Raw genomic sequence first — 21,357 nt, 5'->3', positions numbered from 1 at the left:
TTTTAATTCTGGGTATCTGGTAATAAATGTTGTGTATACTTGTGATCTGTATCCTGTTGTGTTGGTTCCTAAGTTTGTTGCTTGGTAATAACAGAACATGAGGTGTCAGTTAACTTCATCTGACCATCTCATCCTCTGTCTTTGTTTTCCTTCTAGAGTGGTTGCAGGAAGCATATGCTGCAAAACACCTCTATTTGGATTTAAATTATTTTCTGTGTGGCTAGCAGTGTCATTACCATTGTGGATGGGCATAGGGTTCAAGCATTGTCCCCGTCCATGACAGTGCTTGTCCAAGGCTTCATTAGTTTTGTCCTGAACCAACCAGTCACACTAAAAGTGGGGTTAGCCCTATTAGTGGTGTTCTTTTTGTCACCTTTTACGACTGGCAGAACATACTGGAGGCCAATTCTTTTCCGAGGCCTCCACAGGGTTTCATTATTATTATTATTTCTTTCCTTTCTCAGACGTTATGTCTGGTTAAAAATGGAAAGTGACGTGGACCTTGATCAAGAGTGACTTCCTTCTAACTGTACGGTATATGTTACATTGCATTTAGGAACTTTCGGGTAATTGAACATGTATCAATAATTACAGATTTCTGTAGTTGTATATATATGTTTGGATGTAGCTGTACTGCATTGATGTATTGGTAGATACAGTGTGGTATGACACTTGTAGTTGATAGTATAATTGGTATAATGTCAACTTTATCCTGATGCCACATGTCCTTGACTTCCTCAGCCAGTTGGATGTATTTTTCAATTTTTTCTCCTGTTTTCTTCTGTATATTTGTTGTATTGGGTACGGATATTTCGATTAGTTGTGTTAATTTCTTCTTTTTATTGGTGAGTATGATGTCAGGTTTGTTATGTGGTGTTGTTTTATCTGTTATAATATTTCTGTTCCAGTATAATTTGTATTCATCATTCTCCAGTACATTTTGTGGAGCATGTCCCCCGCCCCCCCCCCCCCCCCCTCCATGAACCATGGACCTTGCCGTTGGTGGGGAGGCTTGTGTGCCTCAGCGATACAGATAGCCGTACCATAGGTGCAACCACAACAGCGGGGTATCTGCTGTTGAGAGGCCAGACAAACGTGTGGTTCCTGAAGAGGGGCAGCAGCCTTTTCAGTAGTTGCAGGGGCAACAGTCTGGATGATTGATTGATCTGGCCTTGTAACAATAACCAAAACGGCCTTGCTGTGCTGGTACTGCGAAAGGCTGAAAGCAAGGGGAAACTGCAGCCGTAATTTTTCCCGTGGGCATGCAGCTTTACTGTATGGTTAAATGATGATGGCATCCTCTTGGGTAAAATATTCCGGAGGTAAAATAGTCCCCCAATCAGATCTCCGGGGGGGAACTACTCAAGAGGAAGTTGTTATCAGGAGAAAGGAAACTGGTGTTCTACGGATCGGAGCGTGGAATGTCAGATCCCATAATCGGGCAGGTAGGTTAGAAAATTTAAAAAGGCAAATGGCTAGGTTAAAGTTAGATATAGTGGGAATTAGTGAAGTTCGATGGCAGGAGGAACAAGACTTTTTGTCAGGTGAATACAGGGTTGTAAATACAAAATCAAATATGGGTAATGCAGGAGTAGGTTTAATAATGAATAAAAAAATACGAGTACGGGTAATCTACTACAAACAATATAGTGAACACATTACTGTGGCCAAGATAGACATGAAGCCCACACCTGCTACAGTAGTACAAGTTTATATGCCAACTAGCTCTGCAGATGATGAAGAAATTGATGAAATGTATGATGAGATAAAAGAAATTATTCAGGTAGTGAAGGGGGACAAAAATTTAATAGTCATGGGTGACTGGAATTCGAGTGTAGGAAAAGGGAGACAAGGAAACATAGTAGGTGAATATGGATTGGGGCTAAGAAATGAAAGAGGAAGCTGTCTGGTAGAATTTTGCACGGAGCATAACTTAATCATAGCTAACACTTGGTTCAAGAATCATAAAAAAAGGTTGTATACATGGAAGAATCCTGGAGATACTAAAAGGTATCAGATAGATTATATAATGGTAAGAAAGAGATTTAGGAACTAGGTTTTAAATTGTAAGACATTCCCAGGGGCAGATGTGGACTCTGACTACAATCTATTGGTTATGAACTGCCGATTAAAATTGAAGAAACTGCAAAAAGGTGGGAATTTAAGGAGATGGGACCTCGATAAACTGACTAAACCAGAGGTTGTTCAGAGTTTCAGGGAGAGCATAAGGGAAGAATTGATAGCAGTGGGGGAAAGAAGTACAGTAGAAGAAGAATGGGTAGCTTTGAGGGATGAAGTAGTGAAGGCAGCAGAGGATCAAGTTGGTAAAAAGACGAGGGCTAGTAGAAACCCTTGGGTAACAGAAAAACTACTGAATTTAATTGATGAAAGGAGAAAATATAAAAATGCAGTAAATGAAGCAGGCAAAAAGGAATACAAACGTCTCAAAAATGAGATCGACAGGAAGTACAAAATGGCTAAGCAGGGATGGCTAGAGGACAAATGTAAGGATGTAGAGGCTTATCTCACTAGGGGTAAGATAGATACTGCCTACAGGAAAATTAAAGAGACCTTTGAAGAAAAGAAAACTACTTGTATGAATATCAAGAGCTCAGATGGAAACCCAGTTCTAATCAAAGTAGGGAAAGCAGAAAGGTAGAAGGAGTATATAGAGGGTCTATACAAGGTCGATGTACTTGAGGACAATATTATGGAAATGGAAGAGAATGTAGATGAAGATTAAATGGGAGATACGATACTGCGTGAAGAGTTTGACGGAGCACTGGAAGACCTGCGCTGAGACAAGGCCCCCAGAGTAGACAACATTCTATTAGAACTACTGACGGCCTTGGGGGAGCCAGTCCTGACAAAACTCTACCATCTGGTGAGCAAGATGTATGAGACAGGTGAAGTACCCTCAGACTTCAAGAAGAATATAATAATTCCAATCCCAAAGAAAGCAGCTGTTGACAGATGTGAAAATTACCGAACTATCAGTTTAATAAGTCACAGCTGCAAAATACTAACAAATTCATTACAGACAAATGGAAAAACTGGTAGAAGCCGACCTCAGGGAAGATCAGTTTGGATTCTGTAGAAATATTGGAACACATGAGGCAATACTGACCTTACGACTTGTCTTAGAAGGAAGATTAAGGAAAGGCAAACCTACGTTTTTAGCTTTTGTAGACTTAGAGAAAGCTTTTGACAATGTTGACTGGAATACTCTCTTTCAAATTCTAAAGGTGGCGGGGGTGATATACAGGGAGTGAAAGGCTATTTACAATTTGTACAGAAACCAGATGGCAGTTATAAGAGTCGAGGGACATGAAAGGGAAGCAGTGGTTGGGAAGGGAGTGAGACAGGTTTGTAGCCTCTCCCCGATGTTATTCAATCTGTATATTGAGCAAGCAATAAAGGAAACAAAAGAAAAGTTCAGAGTAGGTATTAAAATCCATGGAGAAGAACTAAAAACTTTGAGGTTTGCTGATGACATTGTAATTCTGTCAGAGACAGCAAAGGACTTGGTAGAGCACTTGAACAGAATGGACAGTGTCTTGAAAGGAGGGTATAAGATGAACAACAACAAAAGCAAAATGAGGATAATGGAATGTAGTCGAATTAAGTCAGGTGACGCTGAGGCAATTAGATTAGGAAATGAGACACTTAAAGTGGTAAAGGAGTTTTGCTATTTGTAGAGCGAGATAACTGATGATGGTCAAAATAGAGAAGATATAAAATGTAGACTAGCAATGGCAAGAAAAGCATTTTTGAAGAAGAGAAATTTGTTAACATCGAGTATAGATTTAAGTGTCAGGAAGTTGTTTCTGAAAGTATTTGTATGGAGTGTAGCCATGTATGGAAGTGAAACATGGACGATAAATAGTTTGGACAGGAAGAGAATAGAAACTTTCGAAATGTGGTGCTACAGAAGAATGCTGAAGATTAGATGGGTAGATCACATAACTAATGAGGAGGTATTGAATAGAATTGGGGAGAAGAGGAGTTTGTGGCACAACTTGACGAGAAGAAGGGACCAGTTGGTAGGACATGTTCTGAGGCATCAAGGGATCACAAATTTAGCATTGGAAGGCAGCGTGGAGGGTAAAGATCGTAGAGGGAGACCAAGAGATGAATACACTAAGCAGATCCAGAAGGATGTAGGTTGCAGTAGGTACCGGGAGATGAAGAAACTTGCACAGGATAGGGTAGCATGGAGAGCTGCAACAAACCAGTCTCAGGACTAAAGACCACAACAACAACAACTTGTATGTGGGAACGTGTTGTTTTATTAGTTTATGTTGTATGGCAAGCTGTTGGTGCATTATTTTTGCTGCACTGTCATGTCATCTGGGGCATTCTTTATTTTCTAGTATTGTACATCCACTTGTGATGTGGTCTACTGTTTCTATTTGTTGTTTGCAAAATCTACATATATCTATTGTGGTATTGGGATTTTTAATAATATGCTTGCTGTAATATCTGGTGTTTATTGTTTCATCCTGTATTTCAATCATGAATCCTTCCGTCTCACTGTATATATTGCCTTTTCTTAGCCATGTGTTGGATGCGTCTTGATCGATGTGTGGCTGTGTTAGATGATACGGGTGCTTGCCATGTAGTGTTTTCTTTTTCCAATTTACTTTCTTCGTATCTGTTGATGTTATGTGATCTAAAGGGTTGTAGAAGTGGTTATGAATTTGCAATGTTGTAGCCAATGTATTTATATGCGTGATTGCTTTGTGTATTTTGCTAGTTTCTGCTCATTATATAAAGAATTTTCTTAAATTGTCTACCTGTCCATAATGTAGGTTTTTTATGTCAATAAAGCCCCTTCCTCCTTCCTTTCTGCTTAATGTGAATCTGTGTGAAATTGTAATCGTGTAACTGTATTGAGTGCTTCTAGGTCTGTGTTACTCCATTTCACTACTCCAAACGAGTAGGTCAATATTGGTACAGCATAAGTATTTATAGCTTTAGTCTTGTTTCTTGCTGTCAATTCTGTTTTCAGTATTTTTTTAGTCTTTGTCTATATTTTTCTTTTATGTCTTCTTTAATATTTGTATTATATATTCCTATTTTTTGTCTGTATCCTAGATATTTATAGGTATCTGTTTTTCCCATCACTTCTATGCAGTCGCTGTGGTTATCCAATATGCAATCTTCTTGTTTAGTGCGTTTTTCCCTTGACTATGCTATTTTTCTTAAATTTGTCTGTTCCAAAAGCCAAATGTATATCATTGCTGAATAGTTCTGTTATCTTTAGTAATTGGTTGAGTTTTTTATTTGTTGCTGCCAGTAGTTTTAGATCATCCATGTATAGCAAGTGTGTGATTTTGTGTTGGTATGTTTCAGTAATAATGTATCCATAATTTGTATTATTTAGCATGTTGGATAGTGGGTTCAGAGCAAGGCAGAACCAGAAAGGACTTAATGAGTCTCCTTGGTATATTCCATGCTTAATCTCTATTGGCTGTGATGTGATATTATTTGAATTTGTTTGGATATTAAGTGTGGTTTTCCAATTTTTCATTACTATGTTTAAGAACTGTATCAATTTAGGATCTACTTTGTATATTTCCAATATTTCTAGTAACCATGAGTGGGGTACACTATCAAAAGCTTTTTGGTAATCAATGTATGCATAGTGTAGTGACCTTTGTTTAGTTTGAGCTTTATATGTCACCTCTGCATCTATTATCAGTTGCTCTTTACAACCTCGTGTTCCTTTGCAACAGCCTTTTTGTTCTTCATTAATAATTTTGTTCTGTGTTGTATGTGTTATTAATTTCTGTGTAATGACTGAAGTTAATATTTTGTATATTGTTGGTAGGCATGTCTGCTTGATCTTTAGGCTTCACATAAGTTATACCACATGTAAGTGTATCAGGGAATGTGTATGGGTCTGCAATGTAACTGTTAAATACACTCCTGGAAATGGAAAAGAGAACACATTGACACCGGTGTGACAGACCCACCATACTTGCTCCGGACACTGCGAGAGGGCTGTACAAGCAATGATCACACGCACGGCACAGCGGACACACCAGGAACCGCGGTGTTGGCCGTCGAATGGCGCTAGCTGCGCAGCATTTGTGCACCGCCGCCGTCAGTGTCAGCCAGTTTGCCGTGGCATACGGAGCTCCATCGCAGTCTTTAACACTGGTAGCATGCCGCGACAGCGTGGACGTGAACCGTATGTGCAGTTGACGGACTTTGAGCGAGGGCGTATAGTGGGCATGCGGGAGGCCGGGTGGACGTACCGCCAAATTGCTCAACACGTGGGGCGTGAGGTCTCCTCAGTACATCGATGTTGTCGCCAGTTGTCGGCGGAAGGTGCATGTGCCCGTCGACATGGGACCAGACCGCAGCGACGCACGGATGCACGCCAAGACCGTAGGATCCTACGCAGTGCCGTAGGGGACCGCACCACCACTTCCCAGCAAATTAGGGAAACTGTTGCTCCTGGGGTATCGGCGAGGACCATTCGCAACCGTCTCCATGAAGCTGGGCTACAGTCCCGCACACCGTTAGGCCGTCTTCCACTCACGCCCCAACATCGTGCAGCCCGCCTCCAGTGGTGTCGCGACAGGCGTGAATGGAGGGACGAATGGAGACATGTCGTCTTCAGCGATGAGAGTCGCTTCTGCCTTGGTGCCAATGATGGTCGTATGCGTGTTTGGCGCCGTGCAGGTGAGCGCCACAATCAGGACTGCATACGACCGAGGCACACAGGGCCAACACCCGGCATCATGGTGTGGGGAGCGATCTCCTACACTGGCCGTACACCACTGGTGATCGTCGAGGGGACACTGAATAGTGCACGGTACATCCAAACCGTCATCGAACCCATCGTTCTACCATTCCTAGACCGGCAAGGGAACTTGCTGTTCCAACAGGACAATGCACGTCCGCATGTATCCCGCGCCACCCAACGTGCTCTAGAAGGTGTAAGCCAACTACCCTGGCCAGCAAGATCTCCGGATCTGTCCCCCATTGAGCATGTTTGGGACTGGATGAAGCGTCGTCTCACGCGGTCTGCACGTCCAGCACGAACGCTGGTCCAACTGAGGCGCCAGGTGGAAATGGCATGGCAAGCCGTTCCACAGGACTACATCCAGCATCTCTACGATCGTCTCCATGGGAGAATAGCAGCCTGCATTGCTGCGAAAGGTGGATATACACTGTACTAGTGCCAACATTGTGCATGCTCTGTTGCCTGTGTCTATGTGCCTGTGGTTCTGTCAGTGTGATCATGTGATGTATCTGACCCTAGGAATGTGTCAATAAAGTTTCCCCTTCCTGGGACAATGAATTCACGGTGTTCTTATTTCAATTTCCAGGAGTGTATTTTATCTTAACAGGGGCTTTCCAATTGTGCGTAGAATTAATTGCTTGGGTGTCTTCATGTTGCAAAATTATCACTTCAGGCATTTGTGGTATCATCTTGTATGTGTCTGTTTCTGCTGGTATCCACCGTGTATGCCTGTTATGTTGTACCAGGTTTGACCATATGTTGATCCAGAAGTGATCCATGTCTGTTATGTTTGGTGGATTGTCTATTTTAATGTGTGTGTTATCTATTGTCTGGTAAAATTTCTTTTGGTTTGTGTTGAATGTTTGGTTTTGTTTCCTTCTATTTTAAATTTTTTTGTATCTTCTAAGTCGTTTGGCCAATGCTTGTAATTTCTGCTTCTTTTCATCTAATTGCTGTATCACTTCTTGTTGTGAGATTTTACCTAACCTTTTTCATGTTTTGTCTGATATTTCATTTCTTATAAATTGTGTTAGCTGTCCGATGTCTTTTCTCAGTTTTTCTATTCTGATCTGTAGCCTGTGTTGCCATGCTGGTTTTGTGGGTTTCTTCTGTGTGTTGGTTGGTTGTGATCTCTTCCTAGTGTGTATATTTAGTGTAGTGAGTGCTCCTATATAAACCAGTAGTTGAAACTCTTCCATAGTTGTATTTTCATTTATTTTGTTGTGTACGATTGTGTTGATAGTTGTTATTATTGTTTCGACTTGTGGGTTATTTGGTGGTCTATGCAAGAATGGTCTAATGTCTATATTTGTGTCTTTGTATTCTATATACGTCAGCTGAAATTTTTCTTCTATATCTAACATGTGTGTCACTTCATGTTCTATTTGTACTTGTTCTGGTGGTTGTCTTAAGACTTCATTTTCCTCTGATTGTTTAATTGATGCGTGTTGTTCTTTGTTTGTTTGCTCTGGGATGTTTGAGTCTATTACTGTATTTTCTTCTTCTTCTGATTGCACATTATTTTGTTCCAGTATTTGTTGTACTTGTTGTTTGATGTTTTCTAATTCTGACTGGGGTATCCGGTCATTTTTTATTATTACACGAATCTGATCAGCTAGTCGTTGTTCTGTTAAAAATTTTAATTCTGGGTATCTCATAATAAATGTTGTGTATACTTGTGATCTGTATCCAGTTGTGTTGGTTCCTAAGTTTGTTGCTTGGTAATAACAGAACATGAGGTGTCAGATAACTTCATCTGACCATCTCATCCTCTGTCTTTGTTTTCCTTCTAGTGTGGTTGCAGGAAGCATATGCTGCAAAACACCTCTATTTGGATTTAAATCATTTTCCGTGTGGCTAGCAGTGTCATTACCATTGTGGACGGGCATAGGGTTCAAGCATCATCCCCGTCCATGACAGTGCTTGACCAAGGCTTCATTAGTTCTGTCCTGAACCAACTAGGCACACTAAATGTGGGGTTAGCCCTATTAGTGGTTTGTTCTTTTTGTCGCCTTTTACGACTGACAGAACATACCAGAGGCCTATTCTTTTCTGGGGCCTCCACGGGGTTTATTATTATTATTATTATTATTATTATTATTATTATTACTATTATCATCGTTATTCTATTGATGGGATTGTGGAAACATCACGTGTATTACCATTAGGGAAACAGTGTAATTTGAAACTGAACATTTCACAGTTAGCATTGTTGGGATGAATCATGCAGAGCAATATCTGTCTGGAGAGTAATGCATCTTAGGTGGAACAGTGTGCAGGGCTGATGGCATGTTTATGCTGTACACTGTCCACCAGACCGGGACTTGTTGTGAGTGGAGAAACACAACCATGACAGACTCCAATATATATGTGTACACATATCGAATTTTCTCATTGTAAACCTCTAAACCAGTGTGGCAGAAGTACAGCATACACAACCGAAGAATATGTGGATATGCATCTGATAACCGGGCTGGTGTTACCACTTGTGAATTTGCTGCTAGATATCCTTGTCAACACCATCCAGATAAAAATGTGTTTTGTTGTTTGGAGCTGAGCCTGAAGGAGTCAAGTTCTCTCCTTCCACCACTGTGTGACAGTGGTCATCCATAGACTCACCATACTCCAGGTACTAAGGAAGCTATTCTGGAGGTCATACACCAAGAACCTTAGCGAAGTACACTAGTGTAGCAATGCAACTGCATGTCTTGCAAGGCATGGCCATTAACATGCTACATGAGCATGAGCTGCACCCTTATCATCATGCTTTCATGCAACACCTGCATTCTGCAGATCGCCATCAGCGGACACAATTCTGTGAATGGTTCCAACAAAAATAGGAAGCCAATGATGACATTGTGAACACCATAATGTGGTCAGATGAAGCTGCATTCACTCCTGAGGGTGTCTTCAATATGCACAATGCACACCATTCGTGTGAGGTTAGCTCACACATCACCCATGACTGGGGATATCAAGATTGCTTTGGTATCAACATCTGGGCCAAAAGTCCACAGCCCGTGGTCTTGAGGTCGCGTTCTCGGTTCTCAAACATGAGGTTTGGGTTTGATTCCCAGCAGGGTCAGGAATTTTCACCTGCCTCGAGATGACTGGGTTTTGGTGTTGTCCTCATCATTTCATCATCATTCATGAAAGTGACAAGACTGTACTGAGCAAATGTTAGGAATTTGTATGGGCACTGATAACTGCGCAGCTGAGTGCCTCACAAACCAAACATCATCATCATCATTATCATCATCTGGGCCGGAATATTGGGTGACAAGTATTTGGGCCCCTACATCTTGACTGACTGGTTGACTGCATGAAGGTATCATGCATTCCTCTCAATCTATCTGCCTGATGCAGTGGAAGACATTCCACTACATGTTCGGCAGAGGATTTTATTCCAATATGATGGTGCACCTCCAGACTCTGGAATTAATGTGCAACAGTATCTGGACAAAACATTTCCAGGGAAATGGCTTGGATATGGTTTTGTGGTGGCAGATTATGAAAATGAGACTAACAATTGTCTGACAAAGAAATAATGATGTTAAAACCTGTGAGAAGCGGCTAAAATATGATTGGTGGTGTGGGAAAAACCTTAATCCTACTCCCAGCATCACCACAACTGAAGCCCACTCCATCTGTGATCTGAAGGCTGACCGAGCCATCATCATTCTTCTGGCTGACAAGGGTTCCACGACTGTGGCACTTGATCATTGGGAGTATGTGTCTGAGGAACTGCATCAGCTTTCAGACAACACTACATACAAAGTTTGCCAAGGTAATCCCATTCCTGATGTCCAGGTGGAGTTTCAAGGAATCCTCAGAACTTTAGCCCCCCTACAAAACCTTTCACCTGACTCCATCAACCTCCTGACCCCACCGACACCCCGCACCCCTACCATCTACCTACTTCCTAATGTTCACAAACCCAATCATCCCGGCCACCCCATTGTAGCTGGTTACCAAACCCACACAGAATGTATCTCTGCCTATGTAGTTCAACACCTTCAACCTATTCATGCAGTCTCCCATCCTTCATCAAAGACACCAACCACTTTCTCGAATGCCTGGAATCCTTACCCAATCTGTTACCCCCGGAAACCATCCTTGTAACCATTGATGCCACTTACTTATACACAAATATCCCGCACGTCCAGGGCCTCGCTGCGATGGAGCACTTCCTTTCACGCCGATCACCTCCTACCCTACCTAAAACCTGTTTTCTCATTACCTTAGCCAGCGTCATCCTAACCCACAACTTCTTCACTTTTGAAGGCCAGACATACCAACAATTAAAGGGAACAGCCATGGGTACCAGGATGGCCCCCTTGTACGCCAACCTATTTATGGGTTGCTTAGAGGAAGCCTTCTTGGTTACCAAAGCCTGCCAACCCAAAGTTTGGTACAGATTTATTGATGACATCTTCATGATCTGGACTCACAGTATAGAAGAACTCCAGAATTTCCTCTCCAATCTCAACTCCTTTGGTTCCACCAGATTCATCTGGTCCTACTCCAAATCCCATGCCACTTTCCTCGATGTTGATCTGCATCTGTCCAATGGCCAGCTTCACACATCCATCCACATCAAACCCATCAACAAGCAACAGTACCTCCATTTTGACAGCTGCCACCCATTCCATATCAAACGGTCGCTTCCCTACAGCTTAGGTCTTCGTGGCAAATGAATCTCCTCCAGTCCTGAATCCCTGAACCATTACACCAATAACCTAATCGGCCCCCGGTAGCTGAGTGCTCAGCGTGACAGACTGTCAATCCTAAGGGCCCGGGTTCGATTCGCGGCTGGGTCCGAGATTTTCTCCGCTCAGGGACTGGGTGTTGTGTTGTCCTAATCATCATCATTTCAGCTCCATTGACGCGCAGGTCGCCGAAGTGGCGTCAAATCGAAAGACGTACACCAGGCGAGCGGTCTACCCGACGGGAAGCCCTAGCCACACGACATTTCATTTTTCACCAATAACCTGAAAACAGCTTTCGCATCCCACAACCACCCTCCTGACCTGGTACAGAAGCAAATAGCTAGAGCCACATCCTCATCCCCCCAAACCCAGAACCTCCCACAGAAAAGAACCCCAAAAGTGTCCCACTTGTGACAGGATACTTTCTGGGACTGGATCAGACTCTCAATGTGGCTCTCCAGCAGGGATACGACTTCCTCAAAGCCTGCCCTGAAATGAGATACATCCTTCATGAAATCCTCCCCACTCCACCAAGAGTTTCTTTCCGCCGTCCACCTAACCTTCATAACCTCTTGGTTCATCCCTATGAAATCCCCAAACCAGCTTCCCTACCCTCTGGCTCCTCCCTTGTAGCCGCCCCCAGTGTAAAACCTGTCCCATGGACCCTCCCACCACCACCTACTCCAGTCCTGTAACCCAGAAGGTGTACACAACCAAAGGCAGAGTCACGTGTGAAAGCACCCACGTGATTTACCAACTGACATGCCTACACTGTGAAGCCTTCTATGTGGGAATGACCAGCAACAAACTGTCCATTCACATGAACGGACACAGGCAGACAGTGTTTGTTGGTAATGAGGATCACCCTGTGGCTAAACATGCCTTGGTGCACGGCCAGCACATCTTGGCACAGCGTTACACCGTCTGGGTCATCTGAATACTTCCCACTGATACCAACCTATCAGAACTCCAGAGATGGGAACTTGCCCTTCAATATATTCTCTCTTCCCATTACCCACCAGGCCTCAACCTCCGCTAATTTCAAGTTGCCGCTGCTCGTACCTCACCTGTCATTCAACAATATCTTTGCCTCTGTACTTCTGCCTCGACTGACATCTCTGCCCAACCTTTTTGCATTTACATATGTCTGCCTGTGTCTGTATATGTGCGGATGGATATGTGTGTGTGTGTGTGCGAGTATATAGCTGTCCTTTTTTGCACCTAAGGTAAGTCTTTCCGCTCCCGGGATTGGAATGACTCCTTACCCTCTCCCTTAAGACCCACATCCTTTCGTCTTTCCCTCTCCTTCACTCTTTCCTGATGAAGCAACCTTGGGTTGCGAAAGCTTGAAATTGGTTTGTATCTATATATATATATATATTAGGGTGTTTCGCTAAATGTGTTTGTCTCTGTAAGTTGCGAAGTAAAAGGCAACGGAAATATTTATTGTAGTAGGTCACCATAAGAAACGTTACACTGTCTGCAGAGCTATGAACATAGTTTACTGTGTTATTATCCAAAGAGTTACAGCAAAAAGATTCAATTTTTTAACTGGAACAATAGTTGTTTCTATCATGCACTGGAATCAGTAACACCAGCTGTGTATACATCAATTTAAATTACATTCCTATCACTTTTAGTTTGGGAGCTACAACCCTTCAAATTTCAGGGGCAGATACTTGTACCACACAAGCTGCGCATAGTGCAATGCACCTTCTAAATGTGGTGCGGCCGAGTTGTAACGTCACTGGAGCCACAGAGCGAGAAGCTTCCTCAATACACTGTTAGACTTACGACTGTCGCCGCACACAGTCTTATACCTGACAGTTCAAGCCACGCAAACAAACAGGGCTCAATATAGTACAGTTACTGACATCAAATGAAGATGGTACACATGAACAACAAGTACATTAACATTTTGCTGATGCTTTGTGAGTGCCGACACGTTGCTACTGAAGCAGCCATGGCATACACCATGAGATATCCCAGGCAAAGAGCTCCGGCAGCCATTACGTTCTTACATGCCAAACAATGACTACGGGAAACAGGCAGCTTGGTAACGCGCCACAGTAACAGATGAAGAATTGCAAGAAGTGAGGAGACGGAGGTGTTTGTTTTAGCTGCAGTACAACAAGATCCTCATGTCAGCTTACGAGCCATTGCTGCAGTCGCTGGTGTCAGTCTGACATCTGTGTGGTGTATAGTTCATGGCCACAGGTTTCATCCATACTGCCTGTCTCTGACCCAGGAGCTGCATGGGAACAATTTCCCTGTGAGAGTTACATTCTGTGAATGGGCCATGTGTAATTTAACGCTGAAGTCTTTACAATTTGTTATGTTCTCTGATGAGTCCACACTCACAAATTATGGTGCAGTGAATCGCTATAATGTGCACTACTGGGCCACAGACAGTCCTTAGTGGGTATGACCTGTCGACGGTCAACGTAGGTGGTCTATTAATGTATGGTGTGGAATCCTTGGGTATGAAATCATTGGTCCACACTACTTCCCAGGTACACTGACAGGTGAGTTATATCACGCGTTTATAGTCGACAGTTATGGTGGTCTGCTTGAACATGTGATTCTACACAGGAGAGTCCATATGTGGATGCAGCATGATGGTCACCCAGCCCATTATGCGCGTGCTGTTGTGGAAGAACTAAACATCAGGTTTGCAGGAAGGTGGTTGGTGCGCCATGGTCCCTCTCATGACCCGCAAGGTCACCCGGTTTAACACCATTAGATTTCTTTTTGCGGGGATATCTAATGGATCGTGTTAATGTCAGTGTGCCCACATCCCCAGATGATCTAAAATGGCGAATCGAGGATGCATGTTGCTCCGTGACACCGGCCATGTTACATCTCGCCCGCAGATCCTTTAGAAGGTGCATTGCATTGTGCATTCAGGAACATGGACACAAATTTGAACATCTCATTTAAATCAACTTCCCACCGCCAGAACATCCATCACCCACCACACAGCCATGTATTATGTACTGCGTGTGGTATCTGCCCCTGAAATTTTGAAGGTTTGTAGCTCCCAAACTAAAAGTGATAGGAATGTAATTTAAATTGAAGTATAAACAGCTGGTGTTACTGATTCCAGTGCATGATAGAAACAACTATTGTTCCGTTTAAAAAATTGTATCTTTTTGCTGTAACTCTTTGGATAATAAGACAATAAACTATGTTCATAGCTCTGCAGACAGAATTTCTGCTTTGTTGATTACCAACCTTTTTCCTGTGGCTGTGCCTGTGTATGGTTTTGAGACACGTACAGGGTGGCGCACGAAATGTGTAACCAATTGCTTTTTTCACAATTTACGACGCACATTAGATATCCCGCTGGGATCTCTACAGCAGTACCAGCAGAGCTTGGAAAAACAAATGAGTTACGAAATGACGTGTAATTCACGATACTGCCGCTAGGAGACCAGTAAGCAGCAATGGCTAACAATGGGAGACTGACGACACAGCAACAGTCGGCAATTGCGTTACTTTTTCATGAAACGAAAATCCTTGTTGTGACTCAGAGGTGTTTTTGACAACAGTTTAACACATGATGGGTCCCTTGCAAGAAGACCATCCACAGATTGTACGATAAATTTGTACAGGAAGGAACAGTATTGGAAGCGAAGCGACCTTGGCCTAAGCCTGTTTGTTCGCCGAAGAATACTGAAGCGGTACGAGTTGCTGTACAGAGAAGTCCCGGGAAATCTTGTAGAAAGGCAGCAGTGCACCTGGGAATATCCAGACGCTCCGTTCAACGCATTCTTAAAAGTGACCTCCATATGTACCCATACAAGATGACTTGTGCACAGAAGCTCACTGGAGAACACAAGCAGCAGAGACTACTGTTTGCTCAGTGGGCGGAGGATACAGAAGAAACTCTCAACAACATTTAGTTTTCACATGAGGCGCATTTTCATTTAGACGGTGTGGTTAACAAACAAAAGGTACGCTTTTGGGCCACTAATAACCCACAAGTGATTCACAAATGACAACATTGTGCTCCGAGGATTACAGCGTGGGCAGCAATTTCCAGTCACGGACTTAATGGACCCTTTTTCTGTGAAGAAATTGTGAACAGCGAGCATTATTTGAGCATGCTTCGCAATAGCTTCATTCCACAGCTGCTTGCTACTGCCTTGCCCTCCAACACGCAGTGGTTCATGCAAGATGGAGCAAGGCCACATACTGCAAACACTGTGTTGGAGTTTTTACACGAGCATTTCCATATGCGAATCATTTCACTCAGGTTTCCAGGTCGCTTCAATGATGGACAAAATTGGCCCCCCAATAGTCCAGACCTCAATCCATGTGACTTTTTTCTTTGGGGTTTCCTAAAGGAAAATATTTTCCCGAAACGTCCACGTGGTTTAATGGAGCTCAGAAGACTTATTCTTCAAGCTTGCAGTGAAATTACGGAAGACATGTGGTGTAGGGTAATCACTAACTTCAGTGTTCGTTTGAAGGAAGTTAGGAAACGAAATGGTGGACATATTGAGGGTGCGCTGAGTTAGAACAAATTTCCATGGACAGCTCTTCATTTTAGTACATGTTCCTTTCAGATTGTATTGACAATAAAGTTTATATTCAAAAACAAAATGGTAACACATTTCGTGCGCCACCCTGTACTAAACACACCTCCTCTCCCCCTCTCCATGACCACCATTTCCTCCGTCTGTCCACCTCATCCACCCACATCTGTCTGTCCGTCTATCTCCTCCTCTCCATTCTCTCCGCCTCTCCATCTCCTCCTACCGCTCTCTTTGCCCATTTCCTCCACCCTCTCTCTCTCTCTCTGACAATACCTTCCTCCTCCTCCTCCTCCTCTACCCCTATGACCATATCATCCTGCCCTCCCTCTTTCCTTTCTTGTCTCTGCTTAATCCTTTTCCACCTGGCTTCTGTTCCTCTTACCTCCCACCTGCCTCACGCATCTCCCCCTCCTCCCTCTCACTTTGTCCATCCCCTCCTCCCTCTCACTGTCAGTCCCCTCCTCTATCCACCTAAACCTGTTTCCGGCGATGTTCATTCACTCCCATAACCCCTGCAATACAGTTTAACAAAGGAGGCTGATACTACCCCCACAATATGCCTGTCGTGCAGGGAAGCCTACACGTTGAGGCGCAGAAAGCAGATTTTACTCCTGACATTTATGTCCCCCTGCAAGACGGTTTATTTGGCTGGTCGATATCGTGCCCACGTTGCAGTCTATATGCCAGAGGCTGGAAAAAACCATGTTTTAGCCATATCTCTGCTCCTATTGGAGCTAAGAGGTTATAAACCCCACCCCACAGTTCTGATACTCATGAGGCCTGTTTCTGTGCCAAATTTAGTTGAAATCGATCCAGGGGAGGACACACACACACACACACACTCACACACACACACACACACACACACACACACACACACACACACAACTTCAAGTACAGGGTGGACAGGGCGTCCAGTATAGTGGCATATTCCCCATCATATTGTAAAGATATTTACTTACATGTCCACAGTCTTTTTGAGATATTTTTCAGCATGTTTGGGGTTATGGTGTGAAATGTTTCCTCAGCTCCTCTGTCTCGTTTTCTGCCCTGTCTGTTGTCATTCGAACACTCTCACAGTTGCCACTAAGTGCTCTTCAATAGTGAACTACGACTGTTCGCATCTGCCACGGCAATAAATTAGAACTCGACTGTGACTCTAAAAACATCCACCACGAATTCCAACAATTGATTTCAACAACTGGCAAGAAGCTACTGACTGTCTGCCACTGTTATTCAAACCACGTCTTAGAGAGGGAACTGCGTGAAATTCGACAAAGGAGCCGATGTTGTGGGTGGAATATAGACTACCTGACCAAAGTATCCAGCCTACCCTACGTAACAGGGCACTGACGACCAGATGTCAAGAGAGGTCAATCCATCAGTATAAAAGGATGTATTCTCAACAAAACAAAAAAAGTTGTAAAACGTAACATGACAAAAATATCTTCTCTGTATAAGATAAATTTTATGTCTACTTATTAGTCATACCAAAATGCCAAGTTATTATCAAAAATGCAGAAACCAACAAGACAGCCACATAAGCCATAGTTCATTTTATAATTCACACACCACTAATGTAGAAGGCTTAGCCCTAAGGCTTGTACTTCTGTTTCAGATCAGGCAGTTTAGTGCCCAAACAACCTTGCATCAATGGCGGCATATGTTCTCAATAGAGAAGGAGTAGAAGCAGAACGGGCCAGTCAGGATAGCACAGCGGCTTTGTCCACGGACTAGTCTTGACGCGACTTTGTACACGGACTAGTCTATGACATCACCTGAGTAACAAATCGACCAGGCAAATTCAATCCTTTTAAAGCTGTCGTAAGTTGGTGATGTGACGATAAAGTGGACCTGCAAAGGAACAACCGTGGCTAAACTGAGATTAGGCAGGCCTCGTGTACTGATGGACAGGGGTCGTCGAGCATTCAGGACAGTGAGTGTATGTGAGCGCTTGAAATCAGTAGAAGGAATCACTTGTGAGTTTCAAAGTACTACCAGCAGTCCAGCTATGTATATGGAGTTAAAAGGAATGGGTTACAAAGGCCAGGCAGCTCCTCATAAGCCACACATTTCTGTCGTCAGTGCCACACGAAGCCTGAGGTGGAGTAAAGGGCGACACCACCGGACAATGGATGACTGGAAATGAATGACTGAGAGTAATGGATCACGCTGTATCCTGTGGCAGCTTGATGGAAGAGTAGGGTTTGGGGAATGTGTGAAGGTCATTACCTTCCATCAGGCGTACTGTCGACAGTTGAGTTCAGAGGAGACGATGTTGCAATATAGGGGTGCTAATCGTGGTTGTGGTGCGATTCCCTTACTAAACTTAATAAAAGGCTAAATGCACAAGAAGATGAACCCATTCCAAAGCTTTGTGTACTGCGTACAGTGAAGGAATAGTTCAAATACAGTGACTGATTGTGGCAGCATGACAATGCCCCCTCTCATAGAGCAGTGCCTGTGTGGACGATAACATACCTGAAATGGACTGGCCTTCCCAGAGCACCATTGTGAGCCCAATGGAACATTGTGGGATGAGTCAGAGCATCGACTTCACTCCAGACACCACCGTCCGACATCACTACCTTCTCTGCTGTCACGTATGACGCTGCTATTACTCACCAGACGTTCAGACACTTCAATGAAAGTGTTCCCAGCAAAGTTCAAACCACTTTAGAGGCAAAGGGTGGGCAAAACACACGTTAACGTCCACTAATAGCTGTCTCAATACTTTTCCTCAGATAGCGTATGTTCGAGGTTTGACTACGGAGACAATCCGCAGAGATATTGACTTACCTATTTAGGAGGTATGTGTTCAGTGCATTGTTGAACTGATCTTCACCCAGCCAGTTGCTGAACATACGCAGGATTGAACCACCTGAAACATACACGAGATTAGCATGGTGTACAGTGTATTTGCTGTAACGGGAAAACAAGAGTATATTGAATTGGATAAATCAAACTTAAGCACCATGTAGGGCAAAAAGTGACAAAGTGCAGCACAGAAGTTACAACCACCGTTTCAATTGTAACACCCCAATTATAGAACCCATAATGAACACCCTTTTTTTGCAAAAAGAAATAGAAAAATCAGTCATCCTGACAGTGATGACAGCTACTGACAACAAAATTTACACTCTTGACTGTTTGATTAACAAGAATGTTATTTAGATACTAATGCTTATCACAAAGAAAGGATTGAATGAAAGAGTGCCATATAATACGAAACAGAAACTTTAAAGAAAGAATTCAAACAAATGATTATTTACGAAAGTTAAAACCCAGACCATAAATTGACCAAAGATAACATTTATCCTAGAAGAGAGTTGTAGCCGCATCGAGCTTTAAGTTCGCTGTGAATACAATGTAACTCGGCAATGGAGATGTTAACTTCATTTCTCTCTTGTACTCTTGCAATAGTAGTACGCGTATTAAACGCTACTAGATTGTTTTAAAACCGATCTGAAGTTTAAAAGTTTTACGGTTGGGAGTATTAGTCAGAAGTCGGACTGGAGTAAAATCATATTTACCGTTGAAAGATATAAGGGGATAGTTGATATATGTGACAGAAAAATATCTCGTGTGATTGATTGTTGATTTGTGATGGGAATTAGCATTCTTGATAATTAATAGCCACGAACATCAAAGGACACAGAAAGAGACTGATCGCCTACATAAACTCAATTATTAGACTTGAGTAGGCAACAGATAAACGCATTCACGAAGAACTTAAAATTGCACCGTGTTGTCAGAAGCAATCGACAAAGTCAGAATTGCTGGTGCTAACAGACGCAGTTGCCTGAATGAGAAATCGGTGTAAGTGCTCAGTGTAGGGACAAATAATTACGAAGAACAATTAACTTTAATTCAACTTTAATTCTTTGTGTCGCATGCATCATTTAATGGACATTTATTTTATTTGTATTTGTGGAAGTAACTGATTCTTCGGATAACATAAAAGTGATTTAGTGACAATTTAACTGTAAACAGCAATAAGTTTACACCGAAATACGACGCAATGTGAACATTGCTCAAGGGTACGTTATCTCTGGAATTTCGTCGTGTAGTTGTTGAATACGTGACGTAGCGACGCCTTGGCGATGGAATAATAATTAAGAACTCAATATCTTCGCAAAAATCATGATGTGACATCGGCTTGGGTGATGGACTGATGATTCAAGACATTATATTTTCAACGTTTGAATACTCATTCTCAAACCAGGCATGAGAGCTTAGTCAGCAAGTTCGCGTAAACTGATAAGTCTGTCGCGAACACCCAAAGGACTTTTGGTTATCATTTCAGATCAAGGGAGTCATCGCGTTATCGAGTGGTGCAGTCGCTATATTTATAAGCGGAGAAGATCGACAGACATCAAACACGATTGTTTAAACTACCAGCGAGGGAGACGCACACACTCCGGCGTGTTGCTCCACCGAGACGTTGATATCAGTTTTGAGAGACAGTATCTGAAAAATAACCAAACTGCGAGAGGAGTTTGTTTTTATAATAGTTACAGATTGGCGTTGTCGTGATCGACGGACGCTGTTCCACGTCATCTCGACTGGGACGACCATCACCATCGAGTCGAGACAAAACGAGACGTCACACAAAGGTGAAAGAGGTATTTTGCACGAAAAGGACAATTTTCTGCAACAATATGGACAAAGATTTGAGGAAAAGACTGGTGAAGTGTTTGGTACCATGTTTGCTGCTGAAACTGACAATGAGGAAAAAAGAGCAAGGGTGGAGGCTTTTAAGGTGTGAACTGAAATGCTTTTAGAGTTAGAGGACTTTTGTTCTGTCGGTTACCGGTCCTTTCATTTATCATCACATTGCCAATGCAGTATCTACCAATTCATTTTGTGACCTTTGTTCATAGAGTTCAGCTAACTATCTGAAGCAACAGTTTATTAAATAATCCTTGTACACTGATGTGGCAAAAATCACAGGACACCTCCTAATGTCGTGTCGGACCTCCTTTTGCTCAGCATAGTGCACCAGCTCGATGTGGCGTGCACTCAATAAGTCACTGGAAGTCCCCCGCATAAATACTGAACCATGCTGCCCCTATAGCCATCCGTAATTGCAAAAGCGTTGCTGGTGCAGGATTTTGTGCACGAACTGCCTTTTCCATTATGTCCCGTATAAGGTTCAACGGGATTCATGTCGGGTGATCTGAGTGGCCAAATCATTCACTTGAATGGTCCAGAATGTTCTTGAAACCGATCGTGAACAACTGTGGCCTGGTGACATGGCGCATTCTCGTCCATATAAAAATTCCATCTGAGAATGGCTGAAAATAATCTCTCAGTAGCCAAGCATAACTATTTCCAGTCAATGATCAGT

General features: G+C 43.0%; 1 protein-coding gene across 1 annotated transcript in view; it reads right to left on the bottom strand.

Moving 5' to 3' along the window:
* The window catches only part of LOC124622750 (aminopeptidase N-like), a 270,737-nt gene that overhangs the window by 158,361 nt on the left and 91,019 nt on the right, over positions 1–21,357 (bottom strand). The window contains exon 4 of the mRNA XM_047148538.1: positions 18,807–18,888. Within this exon, the coding sequence (XP_047004494.1) occupies positions 18,807–18,888 (82 nt within the window). The remainder of the gene's footprint in view (positions 1–18,806; positions 18,889–21,357) is intronic.

This window comes from Schistocerca americana, chromosome 7 (assembly GCF_021461395.2).
Source record: "Schistocerca americana isolate TAMUIC-IGC-003095 chromosome 7, iqSchAmer2.1, whole genome shotgun sequence".
NCBI classification, from domain to species: domain Eukaryota; kingdom Metazoa; phylum Arthropoda; class Insecta; order Orthoptera; family Acrididae; genus Schistocerca; species Schistocerca americana.
Note: the sequence above shows the minus strand (reverse complement) of the source record. Positions and strands in the feature narration are given on the sequence as shown.